A 22,817-nucleotide genomic window follows, 5' to 3' on the forward strand; every position below is an offset into this window, starting at 1 on the left:
TACTGCTTAGGGCAAGCTGGTGAAATTACAGGCACATGGGACTTGTCAACTTATGTTTCAAGGTGATGGGTACTGTGGCAGTGAGACCCCTAAGATCTTTGCGATTAAAAGCTCTGCGTGGCACTGCAACTGCTATGTATAGGCGTGTCGCTTGTCACCAGACGCACGACTTGTTCGTGCCGTCACTCGGTATTATAAAACAAAATAAAAATATTTTTTTTTCATCGTGTATTTTTTTGTTTTGTCTCAAATCGTACTAATACAACAAAAACCATTTTTAGAATTCCTCTAAAAATAGCGTTCCAGTGAAGAAATTATCAAAAAATATAGTAAAGAAAATCAAATCTGATCATGTGATGTCAAAACGTCACAAAACGCTAGCACCCAAGTCTCTTTTTTCATATTTTGGGTCACACATAGTTGTGCATCTTGATATGGCTATAGCCACAACAAACGGCTAGAATAGCCGTGTAGCTCCAACCCATGACTTGAACCCGTAACGGATCGGCTACCCCTTGATATGCTGCTTGCAATCATGTCTACCATAATAAGGGGTCATAACTTCATATTCGCTGTAGTGTTCATCGAAAGGAGAAAATACCAAAAACTTTTTACTCAGCATTGTTACAAGTCTTGCAGATTGAGGTTATCATTCAAAAATAAATTCGGATCTATCCCTTGTCATAGCCGAGCTGATCAAGTAATTTTTTGTATCAGGAGAATTTTCCCAATACATTCTTCTTCACGGGAGCCATGCGTAACCACTGACCAACAAAATGCCAATAAAACATTTCATTTTATCAGCGATTATACCTCCTGGCATATTTTTTTGACGTCTTACAGTTACTCTCTGATACCAACAGGGAAATCACAACTTGATTTATAAAGTTATCGAACGACTTAATATGACGTTTATCTTGGAAAGCACCATGGACTTCGGCCCACTCCAGTGGAGACGTTTTAAGGTCTTTATTATTTATTTATTTATTTATTTATTAGATTTGCCAACAGAAATATACTATTGTACATGAACAAACAATAACATTACATAAAATACTTGAGTGTAAACCCAATAATAGGCAAATACAGCATGCACATATCAGAAGCTCGTGTCAAAAGCATTTTTTGTATGTTACATTACAGACAAATTGATGGATAAAACAAAACCAATAAGTAAACATGCTAAATTAAACTGTGAAGTTATGGTACTTTTAGTCTGACCATTTATACAATAAAGTTTTATATTTATTTAGTGACAACGAAAACAAATCTAAGTCAATTAATCTATGTTAACATATTTTAAGAGAATTATTGTACTCTCGGCAAACTCGGTTCAAAATAGCATTGTAGCCAACGTTAGTTTTGAACTTTTTGATTTTAAAAAGACGATAGTTACTTGGTCTGGCGTTGCGACGTGGAATAGAAAACTGGAGTTGTGATAAAAGTTCTGGGCAGTCAATTTGCCCCGAAATCAAACGATGTACAAAAACTTGATCGGCAATCCAACGGCGACGTTGAAGGGTGCACATTTGAATTTGAGGAAAAAGAGAAATCGCTTTTGAACGCTTTCTATGCGATCTATGTGATTTTGGTACATTGGGTTCCAAATGGGAGATGCATATTCTAAATTAGTGCGAACTAGGGCATAATAAACTATTTTCAACGTCGTTACACTGTTAAAGGACCTACAATTCCTCCATACGAAGCCCAACATACGGAGAGATTTATTGATGATGCTATGAAAATGATATTTGAATGAAAGCGCGCTGTCAAATATGACTCCTAAGTCTCTGATATGGTTGACCTCATCTAGAATATTTACATTGATGGAGTATGATGTAGGAAATGGAACTTTCTTTTTAGTAATCTATAATAATTAATAAAGAATTTATAGATCTTGCTCTCTCCATTCGTATGTTCTCCTGCGTTTAGTCTGACTTGTAATAGGTTATTGCGCAGTATCAGTAATGGGAATTTCACCTCGAACAAACACTTCTGCAGGCTGAAGTAATATGTTTCTGGGCAGGTTGTTTAGCGCCACACTATCCTCTTTCCGAATCTTCATCAGAACAGTCGGGCTCAACGGAGGGGCGTGGGATATTTCAGATTCAGATTCAGATACATTTATTTCTCAAACATAACATTACAATATAAATTGCACTACATGTCAAAGTATAAGAAATTATATTGAGATCGTCAGACAAAAATGAAAGTTATAAGAAAAATACACAATAATTATAAAATTAACAATTCATTATATAATATTGTTGTCATTAAGTTACATATCAAATATCATTCTCCATCAAGGATCGTCATAAGTTGATAACAATTATACAAGAGAATGTCAATGCGGTAAAAATTAGAATAAAAATAGAAAATACTCAATTAGTTACAATTTTAACCCCATAAATTCATTTACAGAGTATAAAGGATTTTTCACGAAAAGGTCTTTCAGCCGGCGCTTAAATGTTTCGTCAGATGGTTCAAGTCTGAGAGTAGCGGGTGAACGCTCATAGTAAATAGGTCCGATGACACGCGGGTTTTTCTCTACAAGTGCCATGCCTCGGGGGACTGTTCTCAAATGACCAGTACGGCGAAGTGGGATGCTAGAAACATTTACAGTACCAAATGAAGAAAGATTATTTCTAACGTACATTATAATTTCGTAATGTAGAGTGAGTAGTGCGTGATTATGCGTTGCGCTACAAAGAGATTTCTACAGGAATGTCTGTGTTTCATCCCAACCAATACGCGCACGGCACATTTTTGCATTAGCATGACTCTATTGGAATCCGTGGAGTTACCCCATATGAGTGAACCGTACGACATCAACGAGTGGAAATGTGCAAAATAGACCTGTCTTAATGCAGAATCAGAAATGAGCAATTTCAGTTTACGCAACGCAAAGACTGCCCCACCCAGTCTATGATACAGTCTGTCAATATAGTACTTCCAGTTAAGGTTCGAGTCCAGAGTGAAGCCAAGGAACCTTCTCTCATTGCATATCGGCATCGGATTGCTTGCTACACACGGACTGTGAGACCTCGGCCTGAGAAAACCATGATGTTGGATTAATGATATTCAGCAGCAACCCATTCAATGAAAACCACCTCTGGAGCTGCTCACACCCTTCATTTATTCTCTCTCCCAGCTGTTCGTACGTGCGCGCGCTAACTATGACTGTTGTGTCATCCGCAAACAGTACGGAGAGGCCGGCTGTGGTGGCAGTGGGAAGGTCATTTCTATATAATAGAAATAGCGTGTTTCCTAAGGCAGACCCTTGGGGAATTCCTAAGTTTACACTACCAGCAACGAACTCCAGTGTTTTACCGTTCAAGGATAATTTTACTACTTGCCTCCGATCCGATAAGAACGAGATGAGAAGTTTGTGGTTCTTGCCCTGTATTCCATAATGATGTAACTTGTCCAACAGCAGTTCATGATTAAACACATCAAAAGCCTTGGACAAGTCACAAAATATGCCATTTTGTACTTCTCATCCAGACTGGAAACTAAGCAGTCAAATATTTTATGTGCCGCGGTAATTGTAGACATCTTCTGCCGATATGCAAATTGCCTATCCATCAGTAATTGATTGTCCTCAAAGTGGCCCATTATGTGGGAAGATAGTATAGATTCCAGAATTTTAGATATAATAGGAACAATTGTTATTGGTCTGTAATTGTAAAAAACTTTTCACCCTTCCCCTTGAAGACAGGACACACCCTGGTAGTCTTAAGCACATCCGGGTACACACCGGTGTCAAAGATAATATTAAATAAGACTACTAAAATGTCTGATAAATGGCCATATGTAAATATATTTAGTGATATGTCATATTTGTCAACAGTTGAACGTGTCTTTAACATCGACTGTACCATTTTATCTATAAGACCCCGTGAGACGATCGGTGAAAAGAAAGTTGGCTCATCTGTATTGTGCAGATGTTTGCAGATGCTGTTGCCTACACATAGACAGATCACTTTCAATTATTATTTTCCTGTTTTTGTAATCTTCATCATCATCATCAATATTTTCTGAATATTTACTAGATGTTACTCATGCGCCTAACTACTAACGGTCTGCTAAGAAATTATTTTCCGTATTAGCCTACTGTCCTATAAGTAGACCACCCACGATTTATAACGATTTATTTCCACTTTTTACCAAACATTGATCAATTGATAATTTTGATGGGAAACTAAAGGTCACTTACTATGTAAAAACTATGTAAAATGAAATCTTGATGTGAATTATAATATTTTATACATACCTTTTTTTAGACTTATCTGCAACTTACTATATTGTACACTTTTAGATGAAATATTTCAGAAAAAACATACAACAAGGCTTCTTTTTATTTTTGCTACAATATTCCTTAATACCAATTTTTATAATTAATGAAAACCTTATAGCTAGGTAGTGATACACATTTTTAAAATCTTACTGACCTGTATGTAGCACAGTAGACTTATCGGGGTTAATAAATTTAATAAAGCTCAATTAACGTGTTCAATGTGAATGTCGTACACCAGCGACACTAATATACACAAACTCACTGATTTGTGTTAAGTAAATCTTATGTACACAATTTAAGGTTCCATTTATTATCATAGTGAATGGTTTCTTTGTATACACAGCCGTCACCCCACTGTACTATCTGACATAGGTACTTAATTATTAAACAATACTGTCATCTACATAAACTCGTCGTTTAGTTTAACGGCGTATTTGGAACCGTTCGATAGTGGGCTAAGGAAATTGTAAAACGATTGTAAAATACAATAATATATAATGTTTTATTACGAAATATTTTCCCGGAAAACGCAAATTTTGTAATTTAATGTAGTAAATGTTTACGTTAGTTTTGATAACGATACGTTAGAACAACTTAAACAGTGCAACAGAAATGGTCACAGTTAAATATTTACTTGTAATAACGGTAAGTAAAACTTTTTTTAAATACATAGTTGAAAAACCCAATACAACGACACAACAACAAACACATAGAAAAATTCGTGAGGTCCGCTGGTTTGTGCCGTGGTTTAGTTGGTATAGCCTCTGACACGGTGTGCTAGAAGACGTCGGTTCGAATCAGCCCGGATCGAAGGATTTTTTCTGAATGGAGATCGAAATCTTTGTTTTAATAATTATAATAAACTAGTGGAGTAACTTCACATAAAAAATAATTGAATATCAATTCAATAAAAATTTAAATACGTATATTATAGTAATTAAGATTAATGAATTTCTGGATGCTTTGTTAAATCGAGTTAAAATCCATTTCCGCCCGAAATGGAGGGCATAAACTATTTACAACTAAATATTTGTAAATTGAGTTCTTTTCAAATGTTATTATTATACATTATTACATTATTATTACAAAATGTTTATTGCTTGGTCACATATTTTGCTTTTCTATTGAATCGATTCGCTTGAAAATCGCATTGAAATGAATTGAAACAAAAGATCGTATATGCTTGAATCGATTTTCATAACAATCGAATCGCAATGCATCCCTAGTACTTAAGTGACAGTTCATAAGATTGCGAGTTGCCTAATAAGTATAGAATAATAGCAAGTTCCGCATTATTTTACGCGTATAATGGGTTCCGCTTACTATTTTGGGCAGAAGTGGGTAAAAACCCGTATAAAATCCGGGCGTGTCAAATCGTTAACACCTACAGGGCCGTGGTCTAGGATTATAGCCTCCTTAGGAAAGATCTACATGCCCGTAATCGGACGTAGAAACTTTGAAACGGTTACAGTTTATTATTAAGGCCGTGGGGTGGCTTGCCAAAAAAAACTACGTAACGTACTTAATTAGCATAGAAATAAAGCGGGCGTTTCCTAAACATTGGAGAAGGTCTAAGTGTATGACCATAGGGTGTGTGTGGCCCACGCTAGCTGATCGCAGACCAACGCGGCGTTTGATTGTGTGTTGTAACTGCTTAATATCGGTAAGTTTGAAGAAAAAAATCGTGAAAAAAAAAGTGGCAGTGGGACAGACATATCTGCAGGAAGGTTGATGGTCGATGGAGCAGACTTTTTCTGGAGTGGCGACCACGTCACGGTAAACGTAGTGTATACGATGGACGGACCATTTGAGAGAGATGGTAGCCAGTAGCGGCTGGATGCTGCGGCACAGGACCTGGAGAGTTGGCGTGTTCAGGGGCTTATGTCTGGCAGTGAATGCGTATAAGCTGATGATAATAGCGGTATACTGTTTTGTTCATGTCTGTACTGAAATATAAAACTACTTTAGATACTATATAACTCAGTCAACCGAAACTCGCGATAGAGAAAATAATTTATGTAGATAATTAAGCTTTTTCTACCCGTTCTGCTACATTCTTTATTAATTACAGGTCCTTCTACGAGTATATTGTGATCCAGCAAATGTTCGTAAACGATCAGAAAGAAACACGGTTTGTCCAAATATTTTTTTTATTATTTTTTTAAGTCTGCATTATCCGGTATTTGGTACTTGATACAATTAAGGCCTACACGCGTTCTCACTTCACTGTACCAATGAATGTAAATGAAGTGTACAAGCATTTCGCATAACTTTATAAGTTCGTAATGGTCGTGATTTATTTTCACCAGGACCCAAGAATTTGCGAAGTGTCTTAAGTTGGTTTGAATATTGATCTATCTCAAAAGGACTAAAGGCCAATGCAACGGAAGGCAGAAGATGAAATTGAATTGATGACATGAAATTTACAATGTATATTTTATAGCAATTGAAATAAAGTATAAATTACAATGCTCCGAGACCGATCTAGGAGCATCGCAGCGTATTTCTCTCTGCAGTAAAGAGCATGCTAGAGTGTACCACGGCGGGAGGCGTCGGTATGCATCGGAATCCACCGGTGTGTGCCAATGTCTGCCTGAATGCGCAGTGGACTTTTTGGCGGCGTAATCGCGACCAGTGGCCTGTCGGCGTACCCGCCGGCGTACCTGCAGCATTATAACGCACTTTACAAAATTGAGAGCATTCTAAAATTATATACTAGTATACTGTATTATAAATAGTGGTCGGATATTCTGGTGGTTTTATGTGTAAAGTTTACTTTTTTCTGTGACATTCTGACGAAATACGAAAGCAGCTTAATTTTTTTTTCTTGATTTATTCATAGCTAGTTGTAATTCGTTACGTTCGACCTTCAATTTTTATAATTTTATATAAATAAAATTTTATATATATATTTACAGAAATATATCAGAAGTTCAAGATTACGTATTAAAAGAGCTTTGGAGGAAAATGAGTAAGTACACTTTTTTAACCGACTTCAAAAAAGGAGGAGGTTCTCAATTCGACTGCATGTTTTTTTTTGTATGTATGTTACGCGATAACTCCGGTATTTGTGAACCGATTTTCATGATTCTTTTTTCGTTGGAAAGGGGGTACTTCCATGGTGGTCCCATTTCATTTTGAAGGAAATCATCCACCTCTAAGGGTGGCTGTTCACGCATGATTCATTTTTATAAATAGCGTCTAAATTTTCTTAATGAGCAATTATTTTAATGGTTGATGTTACTATTTCTCCAATTCAAGGCTTTTTCTCTCAATATTCTTTGAGTAGTGAGAACCGATTTTTATTATCTCCAGTGTCAAGTCCTGTATAGTGGCGGATTTAAGGATATTTCAATAAAACTTAGCAAATAGATGTAATTCCACGTACTTTTGAGGTCTTTTTTTTAGTACTCTGTACGGAGATTATCATAAATTTCTAATTCTATGACGTTCAGAAAACAAAAGGCGGTGCACTGACTATCCAGGGTGGAAATTTGTAATGCCACTTGGAAGGAAAGTACGTTAAATACTGGAGATAGGAATTTTAACTTTAAGAAAACATTCCTTTATTTTTAAAAAGAAATAATACTGCATTCAAAGATTTTCGAAAATTGCTAGCCACACGCGGGAATCAAACCCGTCAGGCAATTTTTTTAAAAATGCACCCTGTACTTTTATTAAATCAATCGATAGGGTCAATTATGAGAATGAAATCTCTCTTACAAACCATGAAATCTGGAGTATACTGCCTACATTAGTAACCATTTTAATACCTGGATTGATACAAACGGCACAATCAGATGGCCTGCGAGATCACCAGATCTCACACCTTTAGATTTTTTTTTGTGGGGATTAAAAATCAAATTTACCTTAATTCCTATGTGAGTGTAAACGAGTTGAAGGCTGAGGTTCAGAATACGATTTGTAATACAATTCATCACAACACGTTATTAAATGTTACTCAAAATGAATTCGTTAAAAGATAAAATTTGTGTATCCAAGAAAATGGAACTCATTTCGAGCAACTAATTAGTCAGATTACCATTTTTTTTGTTTTATTAAAATACGTTAAGATTTCATGGATTTTTTTCATTTAATTAACCAATTTTGTGAGAGAGATTTTATTTTTACAATTAACCCTATCGATCGATGCAATAAAAGTGCAGGGTGCATTTTTTTCAGATTAAAGCGGGTTCGATTCCCGCGTGTTGGTAGCAATTTTCGAAAATCTATGAATTCAGTTTTATTTCTTTTAAAAAATAAATGAATGTTTCCTTTAAGTAAAAATTTCTACCTCCAGTATTTAGAGTACTTTCCCTTACAAATTTTAATAAATATACCTGGAAATTACAAATTTCCAGGTATATCGACTATCGTTTTGAATAAAAATCTCTTATTTCTACACAGATCGAAATAGTACGAGTATATTTACTTAAACTTCAAAGAAGCAATATATTATATGGAGTACTTCTCTCTGAAATCCCGATTGTGAAATAAGCAATGACTATCGTAGGGTTCTTAGAGGAAAACTTTAGTAATTGTAAGTAATAATTAATCACTACAGAGTACTAAAAAAACCCACCTCAAACGTGCGTGGAAATACATCTATTTGCCAAAGTTATTGTTATCTGTTACCGGAAAGTGCGCGAAACCGGATTGCTCCCCTAGTTTGCCACCCTAGGGGATGAATCTGTGGAAGTGGAATATTCTCTTCAAATTTAAATGGTACCACTACTGAGGTACCCTCTTTCCAACAAAAAAAGAAGAATCATCAAAATCGGTTCACGTACCGCGTAACATGCATAAAAAATACAGCCAAATTGAGAACCTCCTTGTTCAGAGTTGGTTAAAAATATAACCATTTTGTTTTGAAATATTTCTTTTTATTGAATATCGTCATGTTGTGCTGCCATGATTTTCATTTATTTATGTGAAAATATTCCATTAGTTTGCTATTATTATTATTGATACAAAGAACAAACAAACAAAAAGAAAAATTTCTTCGATCCGATGTGCAAGACTACTTGTTCTCAGGACCAAAGTACATTTCGTTCGTTCCTTCTTCGCTGTGGATGTCAGATCGACCGTTGTTCGATTTTATATTTCCGAAACGAAGTAAGGTAGTTAAATTATCAAACAACTTTACATAGGCCTTAGTTTGAATAACGAAATTATTCTGGTAACGTACTTATTCTCTTTTCGCTATATAATCACATCGGACTCTGTTCTTCGGATGAGTCAAAATGTTTGTCACCTCAACGTGGCTAAATTTTGTTATGATTTATAATCTTTTCGTTATTTCATAGGGAGATATTATCTATATAGTTTAGATAAATAGTATACTTAATATACTCTGTTTATTCCGGTTTCCAGTTCCTTATCAGATTCTCAACAGTTGATGATCCTTGTTTTTTAGTTTCAGGGCAATAAGTTTAGAAAATGAAGACGATTGCGGCTGTGTAAGTATATGTCGTCTGAGTTTTGTAAAGGGCGTAAGCGACATTTCAAAAACTTTTTTAGGGGCGCATATTTAACAACTCTTTTAAAATCTTTATATTCTATTTTAAATTCAATTTTGGTTATAATTAAGTACCGTTATAATTAAGCAATCGCACCGGGACATCAGGAAACGGCCTTAATTAACGACAGCAGGCTTAGCATGAAGTCGAAGGCAAAAGTTATCTCTTCTTCGAACTATCAATTTTCTCTTGAATGTCGTCACTACGAATTATCTTTAACCATCACTACAGGCGCGAGCATAAGCGCAATGAGGCTTAAGTTGTCGCGCATGCAAATTTCAAATGAAGAGAATTTATCTCTAACAGCGACAGCCAAATTTTGTACAGGCACTTTTAACAGATCACCCTAGCGAAATATCTCTACTACCCTTGGGGCAGAAGACAAGCGGTGATTTTAATTTAAACACTATTTCTTTTTAATTCGTGATTTAAATTTAATAGTAATTTTATGGCATGAAAGTGTTTCGTGCCTATCGTAATTATTTATTAAGTTTTTACGAGGAAAAACTGGCACAAACGAGACAAAGAACGTGAATTTTGTGAATGGTTTCATGTTCCTAAGGTCGAGTTCCTCAGTCATGTTGTCCTGGGAAGTAATAGATTATTTGTGCCAGGAAGTAGATAAGAATCTAGCTCCCCAAACGTCCATAGGTATATCTGTGAGGTTCAAAGTAAACAAAGGAAGGAAGACTCGCGTTTATTACCCAGAATTTGACCCGTAAATTTCAGAGACAAACTTCGTCAACATTTGAAAGAACAGCAGACAAACAGTAAACACAAGTTGGTTTGTTTTTCTGACTATTTACTTTTTCGTCAAAATGCGCTTTTGACTCGACAAAAATATCAAAATACGGTTTGCGTAACGAAGGTAGCTATCATCGAGTATATAACCAGAAATAGACACGAAATAAGTACACTCCATACATTCCTGGTCTCATCAGTGATACATCACTTATAAATACCAACTCTCGTTTGCACTGAAATATAGACAGCGCCAACAACTGACCTGTGTGTACGTCTTCGTATATTCCAAAAACATTCTGTATTTATTGTAATAAAGATAATATCTCTAACAATGGCTTGCTGTTGCATTTGGTGATGTGGGGAAAAACAGCAAAACATCTAACTACAAAACAAACTCAATCAAATTTCATCGGTAATTAAATATTAAATATGTGATTTTGCAATTTTCGTCCATTATAGCAAAGCTCAAGTCAACTGGTCTATTTGAAGTGAAACATTTGACGACACCCGTCAATTGTTTCGAATTCGGACTGGCCAATCGGAGCGCAGTTGTCACAATAATGGTATGGCGTAATAGTTTTCAAACAAATTAAATGACATTTCGCCTCTATTTCTGGTTATATACTCGATGACAGCTATATACCAAAATTAGTGTTACCTTTTATTTTCATTGATTTGCTGCACGCCATAAACCCTAAAAAACGTCATGGGGGAAATGAATGAAAGGAGTTGGAAGTACGCCTTTAAAAACTCATACTGGTTTAGTGTGACCGCTATAAAAATGAAATGTAATTTTAGTTGCGGCAACTCATTTATCGCTACGTAGAGAACACTTCGTCTACGGTAGAGAATTTACGTAGAGACATAATCGGTAGAAAAGAGAAAGATATCTCTACGCGCTTAAGTTTTGTCTATTTCACCTCATGTAATTATTTTAAAAAAGTTAAGAAAATCTAAAACATACTCCCTTGAACAAAATTTCGATATTTGTCGTGCTTAAATTTGAACATGACCACTGTCCGCACCTGTGACCTATCTTCCATACAAAAGTGTGCACGTTTCTTCTCCAACAACTCAAGAACTTGAGTCTTTGCGACTTACGCAGGTTCAATTTCGCTATCCGCACACTAAAAGGTGTAACTATAACAGCCTAAGACCCTGTGTACATCAAAACGCATATAAGACGTGAAGTGGTTCAGACCTAGACAATATTATTCCTATGATTACGTTTCGCCCAATGTACATTATACGTGGAGCGCACTATAAGTTTCCGAAACATGGTCAGAAATGAATTTATTGTTTCTCAAAATATTTTCCGTTAGCGTTAATGTGCTTTTTCATACAAATGAACCAATTTTGAAAACATTTATGCCACTCCTCCGTGACAATCTCTGAAACATATTTTTCATACTCTTCGACAGTTGATGAAAATTGTTGACCGCGACTGGTTCTTAATTTTTAGAAATAAATAAAAGTCACAAGGTGCTAGGTCGGGACTGTACGCAGGATGGCTCATAAGGTCAACGTTGTTCACCTTCAAAAATTCATTTGTCTATCTGGCCTTGTGAGAACTGGCATTATCGTGGTGCAAGATGATACGGCGTTTACGGTTATTTTTACGGAGTTTGTCAATAAGTTCCGGCAAACAAATGGTCGTGTACCAATCATTATTTACGGTACAACGATTCTCCAAAGCAACAGTAGCCCCGTGTCCAGTTTTATTAAAAAAAGAAGCAATCATCCGCTTAGAGGCACTTTGCACGCGCGCCACTTTGGTTGGTTTCGGCTCATCTCGAAAGACCCATACGCTCGATTGCTGCTTTGTTTTGGGTTCGTAACCATAGATCCATGTTTCGTCACCTGTTACTATGTCCCACATCAAATGTGACGCCCCTTCGTTGAATCTGGTAAGCATGGCATTGCACTAAGTGACGCGATCCGTTATTTGAGCCTCAGTCAAATTGTGTGAGATCCACCGAGAACACAGCTTTTTCACATCGAAATGTTTGTGTAGTATTGATTGTATTTGACTCATGCCTATGCTTGAAGATGCCCGAATCTCATGGTATGTTATATGCCTGTCTGTTTTGATCATATAGCGCACCGCACCGATGTTTTTGTTGTTCACAGCCGTGGATGGGCGACCATCACGAAATTCGTCACTGAGATTCACACGACCGCATTTTAATTCTGCAAATCAGCTATAAATAGTCGTCCCGCATGGTGCTTCATCACCAAAAGTAGTTTTAAGCCGAGCGAAGCTCCGCTGAGCTGTTAAATTACACTGAAAGATGTAGAAAATCATACTACGAAAATTTTCACGAGGTAAATCCGTGATTATGTAGACAACCAATTTCTAAAATGACGCCACAATGTAAAAACAAGTGACAGTCAGATAAAACAAACTGTATTCTACAATCAAAGAGTTCCATTTTCAGTAAGTGGCCAGTTTCAGAAACTTATAGTGCGCCCTACGTAATAAAAATATTGCATTAAAATTTAGCGCTATACATTCTGTATGGCAATAGGGTATCTAAAAAATATGTAATTCATACCAAACTAGGACATCGTTACTTGGGCTTGAAGCATGTAATTATATTTAATGCATAGGGTTTTTAGCGCTTTTCCCATTGTAATTTGCTGGGTCTTGGAGGTTAAAGGTGTTACAGGGCGTATAAATTTGAACACCAAAAGCAAGCATGTAAGATAGAATTAACAATATACGCAGGAAAGGTATCGATACCGATAATCGAAAAAAATCCGTCGTATCTTCATCTTTATCTTCAACGATGAAGAAAAAATTCGTGTCAGAGAACGTTTACAAAATATGTATAAACCATTTATTTACGAGCAATTCTTGATTAAATTTATAATCACTATAAAGTAAGATTTCATTAAATCAAGCTAAATTATGTGTAACAATTAATGTTCCCTTTTTATTTGCATAATAATTTACAATTCAATTTTCTTTCAGAGCTTGAAAAATTTGAACTTACGTGAATTATGGAGCGATCCGTAAGTATAACGACTTTCTTTTTTAAACATATTTGAGATTTTAATTATCTCGACATCTTTACGTAGGTGCCAGCGTCTCTGATTTAAAACATTAAGGCCAAAATGTGATTCTCGAAGGAAAAAAAATATAGATAATAGAATACATGCCCTGTTCGTAAGTTTTTATGTCACAGAATATGGTACCTACTTTACATGAAAAGGTTCTATAACAGACCCAAAGACAATAAATCCCTTTTAAAAAGATCTTTTGGGTGTTGTTATAGAACAACATTATCTACGTAAAAGTTTCCTGAAACCGCTTTTCCAGAATATTTTAACACCGCCATTTTACTGAACGTTTAGAAACGTTATGTTTGTTAAAGACACCCGAAACCGTCCTTCATCCACTCAAATCATACAATCATCATCATCATCATCAACTCATTTATACGTCTCACAGCTAGGCACTGGTCACACCACACTCGCTTAATGGTATTGGGGATTTATACCTTCATCACGTTATTTTCCTTCATCGGAAAGCTTGTATGGTAAATTTCAAATTCAATTTTGCACATTGGTACTTACATCCCGAAAAACTACAAACTACATTCAGATGTATTAGGCCAGATTCGAACCCTCGACGTCTGCTTGAGAGGCGGTAGGTCGAACCATTAGCCTACCACGGCTTTTTAAATTGCACCATCTAAGAACGGAATTCGACCGGCCGCTCCTTCTATTGATAGACTTGACATTTGGTAATAGAAAATATTTAATTTTACAAATCTTAACGAAGCCGCAATTTTGGACTTATGTCTGATAATTGACAAAGGCCTGTCGAAGGGATTTATTGTCTTTGGGCCTGTTATAGACACTTTTCATGTAAAGTAGGTACCACATTGTGTGCTGTAAACTTAGAAATAGAGCATGTCTGTCCCGTATCATCGTGATTATGAAACAGATGCAGGTACCATCATTGTTTTTGTGATAATAAATTTTTATTTATTAAAATACTTACAGACCGTTGAGGAGGAAACTACCGGAAAAGGATTTGAATATTAGAAGAAAAAGGAGTCCATCAGCGTCTGATGTTTGGAAAATATTCAAAACAAAAATGAAAAATACAACCTACAAAATTACAACCTTCATTAAATGCTGGGGAGACAAATTTAAAAAGAAAATAAAAAACAGTTTGCGTCTATAGAACACAAGATATTTATTCAACTAAATTTGTTCTTTTTTAGCGAATAGCCAACAAGTGTCTAGGTGAATAATAAGGCTTGATTCATATCGCGTAGACGCTACGCGACGCGGCGCGGGCTGCATTCAAGCGAGCAATGCAACATAAATTTTATTCTCAAGAAAATAAGGCAACATTTCATTAAACAAACTGCTGCAGAGAGCTGCGGTAGGCGCACTTGATAAAATGTAATATACTATAGAACATATTCTCCACTAAATAAAGTATACATTTCTTCAAACAACAAAAAACAAAAGAGTAAAAGCCGCGCTACGTCGCCTACGGCAGGTAACTTGCTGCAGGCAGGTAGTTAGCGATCGTAGGTGACTTCGCGCGGCGCGGGGCTGCATTAAAGCGAGCAATGCAACATAAACTTTATCCTCAACAAAATAAGGCAACATTTCATTAAACAAACACGTGAACACGAAGCTCCTTCAAGGCGCGGCGGACTGTAGAGAGGTGTGGCGGGCGCACTTTATAAAATGCAATATACTATAGAACATATTCTTTATTTAATAAAGTATACATTTGTTCAAATAACAAAAAATAAAAGAGTAAAGCCGCGTGACGCGTCGTGCTTCACGACTCCGCCCACTTGTCTCGCCTCTGACAATTTGTATTGTAGTGTAACTTAGCTTCTCAACAATAAGGTATATTTCTTTGAAAGGCAGATTGCGTAGTAGATGCAATGTAGTATATAATATTACATGTAAAATAAACTAAACGAACTCGCTATTTCTATGAAAGCCAAGCAAAATCTCTTTTGATAGAAGCATATATACGTTATTTAGTAGACAGTATGTTCTACCTATATTTTTATTCAAAACGATTATCGGTATACCTGGAAATTTGTAATGCCACCTGGAGGGAAAGTACTCTAAATACTAAATAAGGTAGAAATTTTTACTTAAAGGAAACATTCCTTTATTTTTTAAAAGAAATAAAACTGCATTCATAGATTTTCGAAAATTTCTAGCAACACGCGGGAATCGAACCCGCTTTAATCTGAAAAAAATGCACCCTGCACTTTTATTGCATCGATCGATAGTGTTAATTATAAGAATAAAATCTGTCTTACAAAATTGGTTAATTAAATGAAATAAAAGCATGAAATCTTAACGTATTTTAATAAAACGAAAAAAATGGTAAATCTAACTAATTAGTTGCTCGAAATGAGCTCCATTTTTTTGGATACACAAATTTAATCTTTTAACGAATTCATTTTGAGCAACTTTTAATAACGTGTTGTGATGAATTGTATTACAAACCGTATTCTTAACCTCAGCCTTCAACTCGTTACAACTCGTACACTCGCATAGGATTTAAGGTAAATTTGATTTTTAACATATCCCCACAAAAAAAATCTAAAGGGATCTGATTCAACTTTAAAAAAATTCAATTGGGAAATGAGATCTGGTGATCTCGCAGGCCATCTGTACCGTTTGTACCAATCCAGGTATTAAAATGGTTAATGATGGACCAAAGAGTCTGCGTTACAAACATGCGCAAATTGCAATCTTCTTATCTAAATAGTACTTCGTCATTTTAATGGATAAATGATGTCAACAATAATTAACAAGTAATCTGATGGACCGTTGAGTAAAAGTGCTTTAACTTGATCCATTGAATTTATAACTCCAGATTTCATGATTTGTAAGAGAGATTTCATCCTCATAATTGACCCTATCGATTGATTTTAACTGCCTCCGTGACCGAACGGTTACCATGCCGGACTGCCACGCAGAGGTCCCAGGTTCGATTCCCGGGCCGGGAGAAATGTTTGTATGGCTTACATTTATTTCTCTCGTGAGTTTGGGTGTAATTTGTGGTTGTCTATGTGTGTGTCCATGGCACCCGCGACACAGGGTTTCCCTATTGCGGGGCTATGTTGAGTGCGTGCGTTATTTATTTATTTATTTATTTAATAAAAGTACAGGATGCATTTTTTAAAAGATTTTAGCGGGTTCGATTCCCGCGTGTGGCTAGCAATTTTCGAAAATCTTTTAATGCAGTATTATTTCTTTTTAAAAATAATGGAACGTTTTAAGTAAAAATGTCTATCTCCAGTATTTAACGTACTTTCTTTCTAAGTGGCATTACAAATTTCCACCCTGTATATTATAATGCGTATTATAAAGTGCGCCCGGCGAAGCTCGACCTCTTGCTGCATTTACTTTATGGATGAGTGGTCGTGTTTAAGCAATATGTAGATTATACATGCAAATAATATTGCGTGGATGAGAAGGTCCCGGGTTTCATTACCGGTAGAACCAATTTTGGAAATGTACTTTTCTAACGTAGTTTTGGCCTAGGTGCTCTGAGTAGTGCCGCGGAGTGAATTCCGTAATTCTTGGTTCCGGGTTCGATTCCCGGTAGAACCAATTTTGAAAATGAACTATTCTAAAACGGTTTTGGCCTAGATGTACTGAGTAGTGCCGCAGACTGAATTCCGCAAATCTTGGTTCCGAGTTCGATTACCGGTAGAACCAACTTGGAAAATGAACTTTTCTGAAGTGGTTTTGGCCTAGATATTCTGGTAATGCCCCTGTTTGGATTTCATTGTTCCGGTGCTCATAAGGAGTACAGAGAGTTCCCTTGTTGAAACCAGCATGCGTAGCATGGCGGTATATCGCATACGATATGTGGTAAGCCTCCCTCTGGCATATATGTATAATGCAGCCGATAAAGCGGTTTATTTCCAGTAGTTCCAAATACTCAGTCTCACATGGAGCAATTGTAACCCAAAACTTCCAATAGATGTTGATGATAGATGTTGTCATTATTATAATTTTATTTTTTTATTGTGAGTACTGAATCGGTAAAATACCGCACTAGCGCCATTCGTTCTTTTGTTTATTTCATAATGAACGCTTGTTATACATTTTGAAGAACAAGGATAGCGATATGTGAAATTGCGTGTATAGCTTATCTTTGTCATTTAATCATCGCCGGCAAAATTGTATTCCTTTTAAGTCCATCGTTGTACAACGATGAAACAAAAATCGATCATTATTAAATAAACAAAAAATAAAATTTTAATAAAGACAACATAGCTTTATGGAGTGTATATCAAAGGGATGTTTATCACATATTGCATTCTGTTTCTTTTTATTGTTTCTGTTTATTTCGTTTGTCGCGCTCAATTTTTACGTTGATGAGATTACCGTGTAGTACTGACAAAATGTTTTAAAATCAGCTTTGACCATGTTTGACACTGCGATATTGTTTCGCGGCCATTGATCGAGACGCGCGCTGTGCATCAAAAATGTGACGTTACGGTGCTCGCCATATTCGCTATAGTGAAAAATAAAAATAGCAGCTTTATCAATTTAATTTGACACCTAAATGTGGCTATAATAGGTTTATTGCGGCGTCATGCTACGGGCACTGGTGGTTGTCTGACAACAGATCAGGGAAAAGTTCATTCACTTTTTTTTTTAATTTAGTTCATCAAGTTAACCCAGAACACCTAGGCCAAAACCACTTTGGCAAAGTTAATTTTCGAAATTGATTCTACCGGGAATCAAACCCGGAACCAATAGCTACGGAATTCACTTCGCGGCACTACCCAGAACACCTAAGCCAGAACCACTTTAGCAAAGTTCATTTTCGAAATTGGTTCTACCGGGAATCGAACCCGGAATCAAGAGCTACGGAATTTGCTTCGCGGCACTACCCAGAACACCTAGGCCAAAACCACTTTCGAAAAGTTCATTTTCAAATTGATTCTACCGGGAGTCGAACTCGAAACATAAGACTACGAAGTTCGCTCCGCGGCACTACCCAAAATACCTACGCGGCCAAAAACACTTTAGAAAAAGTTCATTTTCAATATTGGTTCTACCGGGAGTCGAACCCTGAACCAAGAGCTACAAAGTCGCTCCGCGGCACTACCCGGAACACCTAAGCCAAAAACACTTTAGAGAAGTACATTTCCGAAATTGGTTCTACCGGTAATGAAACCCGGGACTTTCTCATCCATGCAATATTATTTGCATGAATAATCTACAAATTGCTTAAACACAACCACAGTAAAGGCGGCAACAAGCGGCCGCGGGAGACGTCGAGCTACGCCAGGCGCACTTTATAGTATGCATTATAATATAGAACATATTATCTACTGAATAAAGTATATGTTACGTCTATCAAAAGAGAAAAGCCGCGCTGCGTCGGTGACGGTAAGCGACAGTCGGCGGCGCAGGGCGACGCAGCGCTGCTTTTTGCTTTGCTTTCAAAGAAATATCGACTTTGTTTAGTAAATATTAAATTTTATACTACATGTATCTACCACGCAATATGCCTTTTAAAAATATATACCTTATTGTTGAGAATCTAAGTTACACTTTGCATTGCTGGAGGTGGAACAAGTCGCCGACGCTTAATGACTTCGCGCAGCGTCGCCGACCGTTACCTGCCGTAGGCGACGTAGCGCGGCTTTTACTCTTTTGTTTTTTGTTGTTTGAAGAAATGTATACTTTATTAAGTGTAGAATATGTTCTATAGTATATTGCATTTTATAAAGTGTGCCTACCGTAGTAGCTGTCTGCAGCCCGCCGTCGGTTACTGCATCTTCGTTTTCATTTGTTTGTTTAATGAAATGTTGCTTTATTTTGTTGAGTATAAAGATTATCTTGCATTGCTCGCTTGAAAGCAGCCCGTGACGCGTCGCGTAGCGTCTTTGCGATATGAATTAAGCCTAAGACTCCGAGTGCAAAAATTATGAATCGAAATGCTAAACCTTTTCAAGGAGCTAACTGTAAATACATATTTTAACCGGCTTAAAAAAGAAGGGTTCTCAATTCGACTGTATTTTTTTCTGTGTATGTTACACAATTATCCCGATTATTTGTGAACCGATTTTGATGATTCTTTTTTGTTGGAAAGTACCTAATTTATTTTATTTTTCACAAGCGTCCAGTGCTCGCTCGGTTTTACAATCCAATGAAAATCAGTATCACAGTCCTTACTAGTCAGCGACATTAGCTGAGTGGATCCTTTTATATACGCCACAGCCGCATATATGACATTTATAAAACAAAAATTAAATTGAGTTGATTGTTTAAAATTTGATATGTTTGCTGCATTAAATAGGAAATTCCCTGTACTATGAGTATACCAGAGCAACGGAATTCGCTCTAGGGCACTTCCCAGAATACCAAACGCAATAATGTATTAGGAGCACTACTGCTGCTTAAGTTTTGCGCAATAAAGCTTAATATTAAATAATTAGTATTTTTAATAATTATGAAATTGTTGTTTTTATTTGGGCACTCTGACATCTTACTTGTAGATAGCAAAAAATAATAAAAATAAACAAATTTCGAACTCCCCTAAGGCCTATATTTGCTATATTCCTATAAATTCCTGCGCTTTTTCGACTTCCATAAGTGGACATTTTATTTAAGACTTCAATATGCCTAGGACTGGACGTAATATTGTATGACCTGGAAGTATTAGTTTTGCTGGTTTTCCCATCAAGGCGGGAACGCGCTAATGCTCATATTACTGGTTAGCCGTAGAAATAAGTATTGTGGCAGTAGTTACCTGGACGAAGGAGCTCTACTGCTCAGTTAAAAAAAAACATTGATAAATGTTGTTAAGGGGTATGTAATGTATCATATAAATATTATTCGGTCAACACATAACGGTCAATTGGCATAATTTTACTTCCTATAAACTCATTTAATATAGCAATTCACTTCATATGTATAACGAACGTTTAATATAAACTGCCATTCTATAATTTCATATTTATATTGATCACACTACCACTCACTTTTAATAACGTTCATAACTTACAAAACAACAGTTAACAGAAGGTCATTTTATCTAAATTTAATTTCATCTAGAAATAACGCACACACGCACTCCACATAGCCCAGCACTAGAGAAACGCTGTGTCGCGGGTGCCATTGACACACACACACACATAGACAACCACACATTATACCCAAACTCACGGGAGAAAAAAATGTAGGCCATACAAGTATTTCTCCCTCTCCCTCTGCGTGGCAGTCCGGCATGGTAAGGCAGTTTCATCTAGAAATAGGATTATTTCCGAAAAACAATATCCTTAATACTGATATTATATTATTATAATTATTATTTGGCCTAAAAACATGTTTGAAAACGCTACTTTGTGCTACTTTCATGATCTAACCTTTTTTTTTTTTTTTTTTTTAACCTACTGAATGGGAGCCGCAACCAAAATTTCACCTATGTAAAATGCGTCTGTTTTGTTTAAATCACTAAGGAATCCAGTTTCTAACAATAATAATTTTGTTGAAATGAAAATTCAGCATTGTAAATTATAAATATTAAGGAAAACAACTCTCCCTCCGCACCTTTGGCTTTTAAATTACACTCCTAGTATCGAACAGACAAGTACCATGGCGAATCGGGTTTAAACTTATTATTTATGAAAAGTGATAATTATACCACGTAAAAATATAATTACATAATTATCTATTTACATTGACATTATATGAAATGATTGTTATTTAAGCATTATATAAAAAAAAATTATAAAATGTGAATGTTATATCAAACAAGAATAATATGGGGTTAAATTATAGGAAGTGAAATAGGTCAAAATGAAAATTATATTAAATGGACGGTATTTGGTTTGAAATAAGTTTATTTAATTTTCGTATAAGTGGTGTGTGTCAGCATCGTAGTAAGTGGAAGGTTGAGGGTTCCTAACGTGATGGGAAATGAGCGTGAAGTATGTGCATGTGTGTAACGTAAAGTGTAATAAAAATAAACAAGAGAGAAACCAAAGGAAGTTGAGTGCGTGGGCGTAGGTACGGAGAAATTGCTAAATTGAGATAAAATAAGGGCTATAAATATAAAGGTAGTCTTGTAAACAAGACGGTGTTGTGAGAACCTGAACATTTGAGAAAAAGCGAGAAAAGTTTTTTATTATGTATTCCGTTTGGGATCAGATTTTGCATCAAAAAGAAGAATCCGCTATAGATAAATTAGAAGTAAACACAATGTGTTATAACTGTTAATGTAAAGATCGAACACTAAAAAAAATTTCTTCGATATGGCTGGATTCAAACTAGCGCCTTCAGCACCATATTATAATAGTTATTTTGTATAAACACGGCAGCAATACACCGATCTACAACTTTGAAGCAAAGACGCGTTTTAGTACATTGTTAAATAAAATTATTAGAAAGAAAGAAAGAAAATACATTTATTTGATTACCACAAATGACACAAAAAGAAACAAATCGAAAAAAAAGAAAACATAATCAAAAACACAAATAAGTAATTACGAAATAAAACCACAATGTAAACAAAAATTAAATTAAGCCATAGTTTATTTCGCACCCCTCTAAGAAGAATGGCATAAGTGAAATTACGTTAAATCTTTTTATTGCTCCATTGGATATAGAACAACCTCTCCAATTCTTGTAAATCTATCAACAACATTGAGTTACAATAAAAAACTAAAATACTACATCTATCTTAGGTAGCAGTAGAGCTCCTTGCCTATTTCTACCGCTAAACAGTAATCTCAGCATTGTTGTGTTCCGGTTTTGAAGTTCCACAATTGGTGGAATATTTTTTGCAATGGCATCACCTGGTTTACATTTTTGGACTTTGATTTCATCTCAGAGTATAGCTATTTTATACTCGTTAGAGTCAACAGCAGACTTATTAGCAACAACTCCAGCGGAAAAGTGGCTTGCTCATTTGCCTGTCTGTTTTCTACCGGATACATTTCTGAGAGTGCGCTGGAACTTTTCAATTTAGCTTCACCTTTACCGTTTTTCCTTTAGTCGATTAGAAAGTTGAGAACTTTCCATTGTAATAGAGTTACCACCTATTCGTACAAAGCGCTTCGCTTCATTTTTCCTAATACGTATGGGAAAGGAATGAAAACACGGCATCTGTGTTTTCCGAAAGCTACTGTTTACTTTCCTTTTGTGAGAGAAAATAAATATTATAATGTACTTTTTTTATTTTATATTTTTTTATTTACTTATAAATTTTATAAGTAATTTTTTGTAAGTAT

The 22,817-nt window shown here is 35.8% G+C and overlaps 1 protein-coding gene and 1 pseudogene across 1 annotated transcript; one reads left to right on the top strand and one right to left on the bottom strand.

The window, feature by feature from the left end:
* Positions 1-385: 385 nt before the first annotated feature.
* Positions 386-4,174, bottom strand: LOC113233432 (annotated as a pseudogene).
* Positions 4,175-4,907: 733 nt separating this feature from the next.
* LOC113233110 lies at positions 4,908-14,806 on the top strand. Its single transcript, XM_026468098.1, has 6 exons — positions 4,908-4,942; positions 6,369-6,428; positions 7,216-7,268; positions 9,714-9,756; positions 13,535-13,575; positions 14,572-14,806. Exons 1-6 carry the CDS (start codon positions 4,910-4,912, stop codon positions 14,753-14,755), a joined length of 414 nt encoding a protein of 137 aa, XP_026323883.1. The 5' UTR covers positions 4,908-4,909; the 3' UTR covers positions 14,756-14,806.
* The last annotated feature ends 8,011 nt before the right edge of the window (positions 14,807-22,817 follow it).

This window comes from Hyposmocoma kahamanoa, unplaced genomic scaffold, assembly GCF_003589595.1.
Source record: "Hyposmocoma kahamanoa isolate Upper Pololo Valley unplaced genomic scaffold, ASM358959v1 78, whole genome shotgun sequence".
NCBI classification, from domain to species: domain Eukaryota; kingdom Metazoa; phylum Arthropoda; class Insecta; order Lepidoptera; family Cosmopterigidae; genus Hyposmocoma; species Hyposmocoma kahamanoa.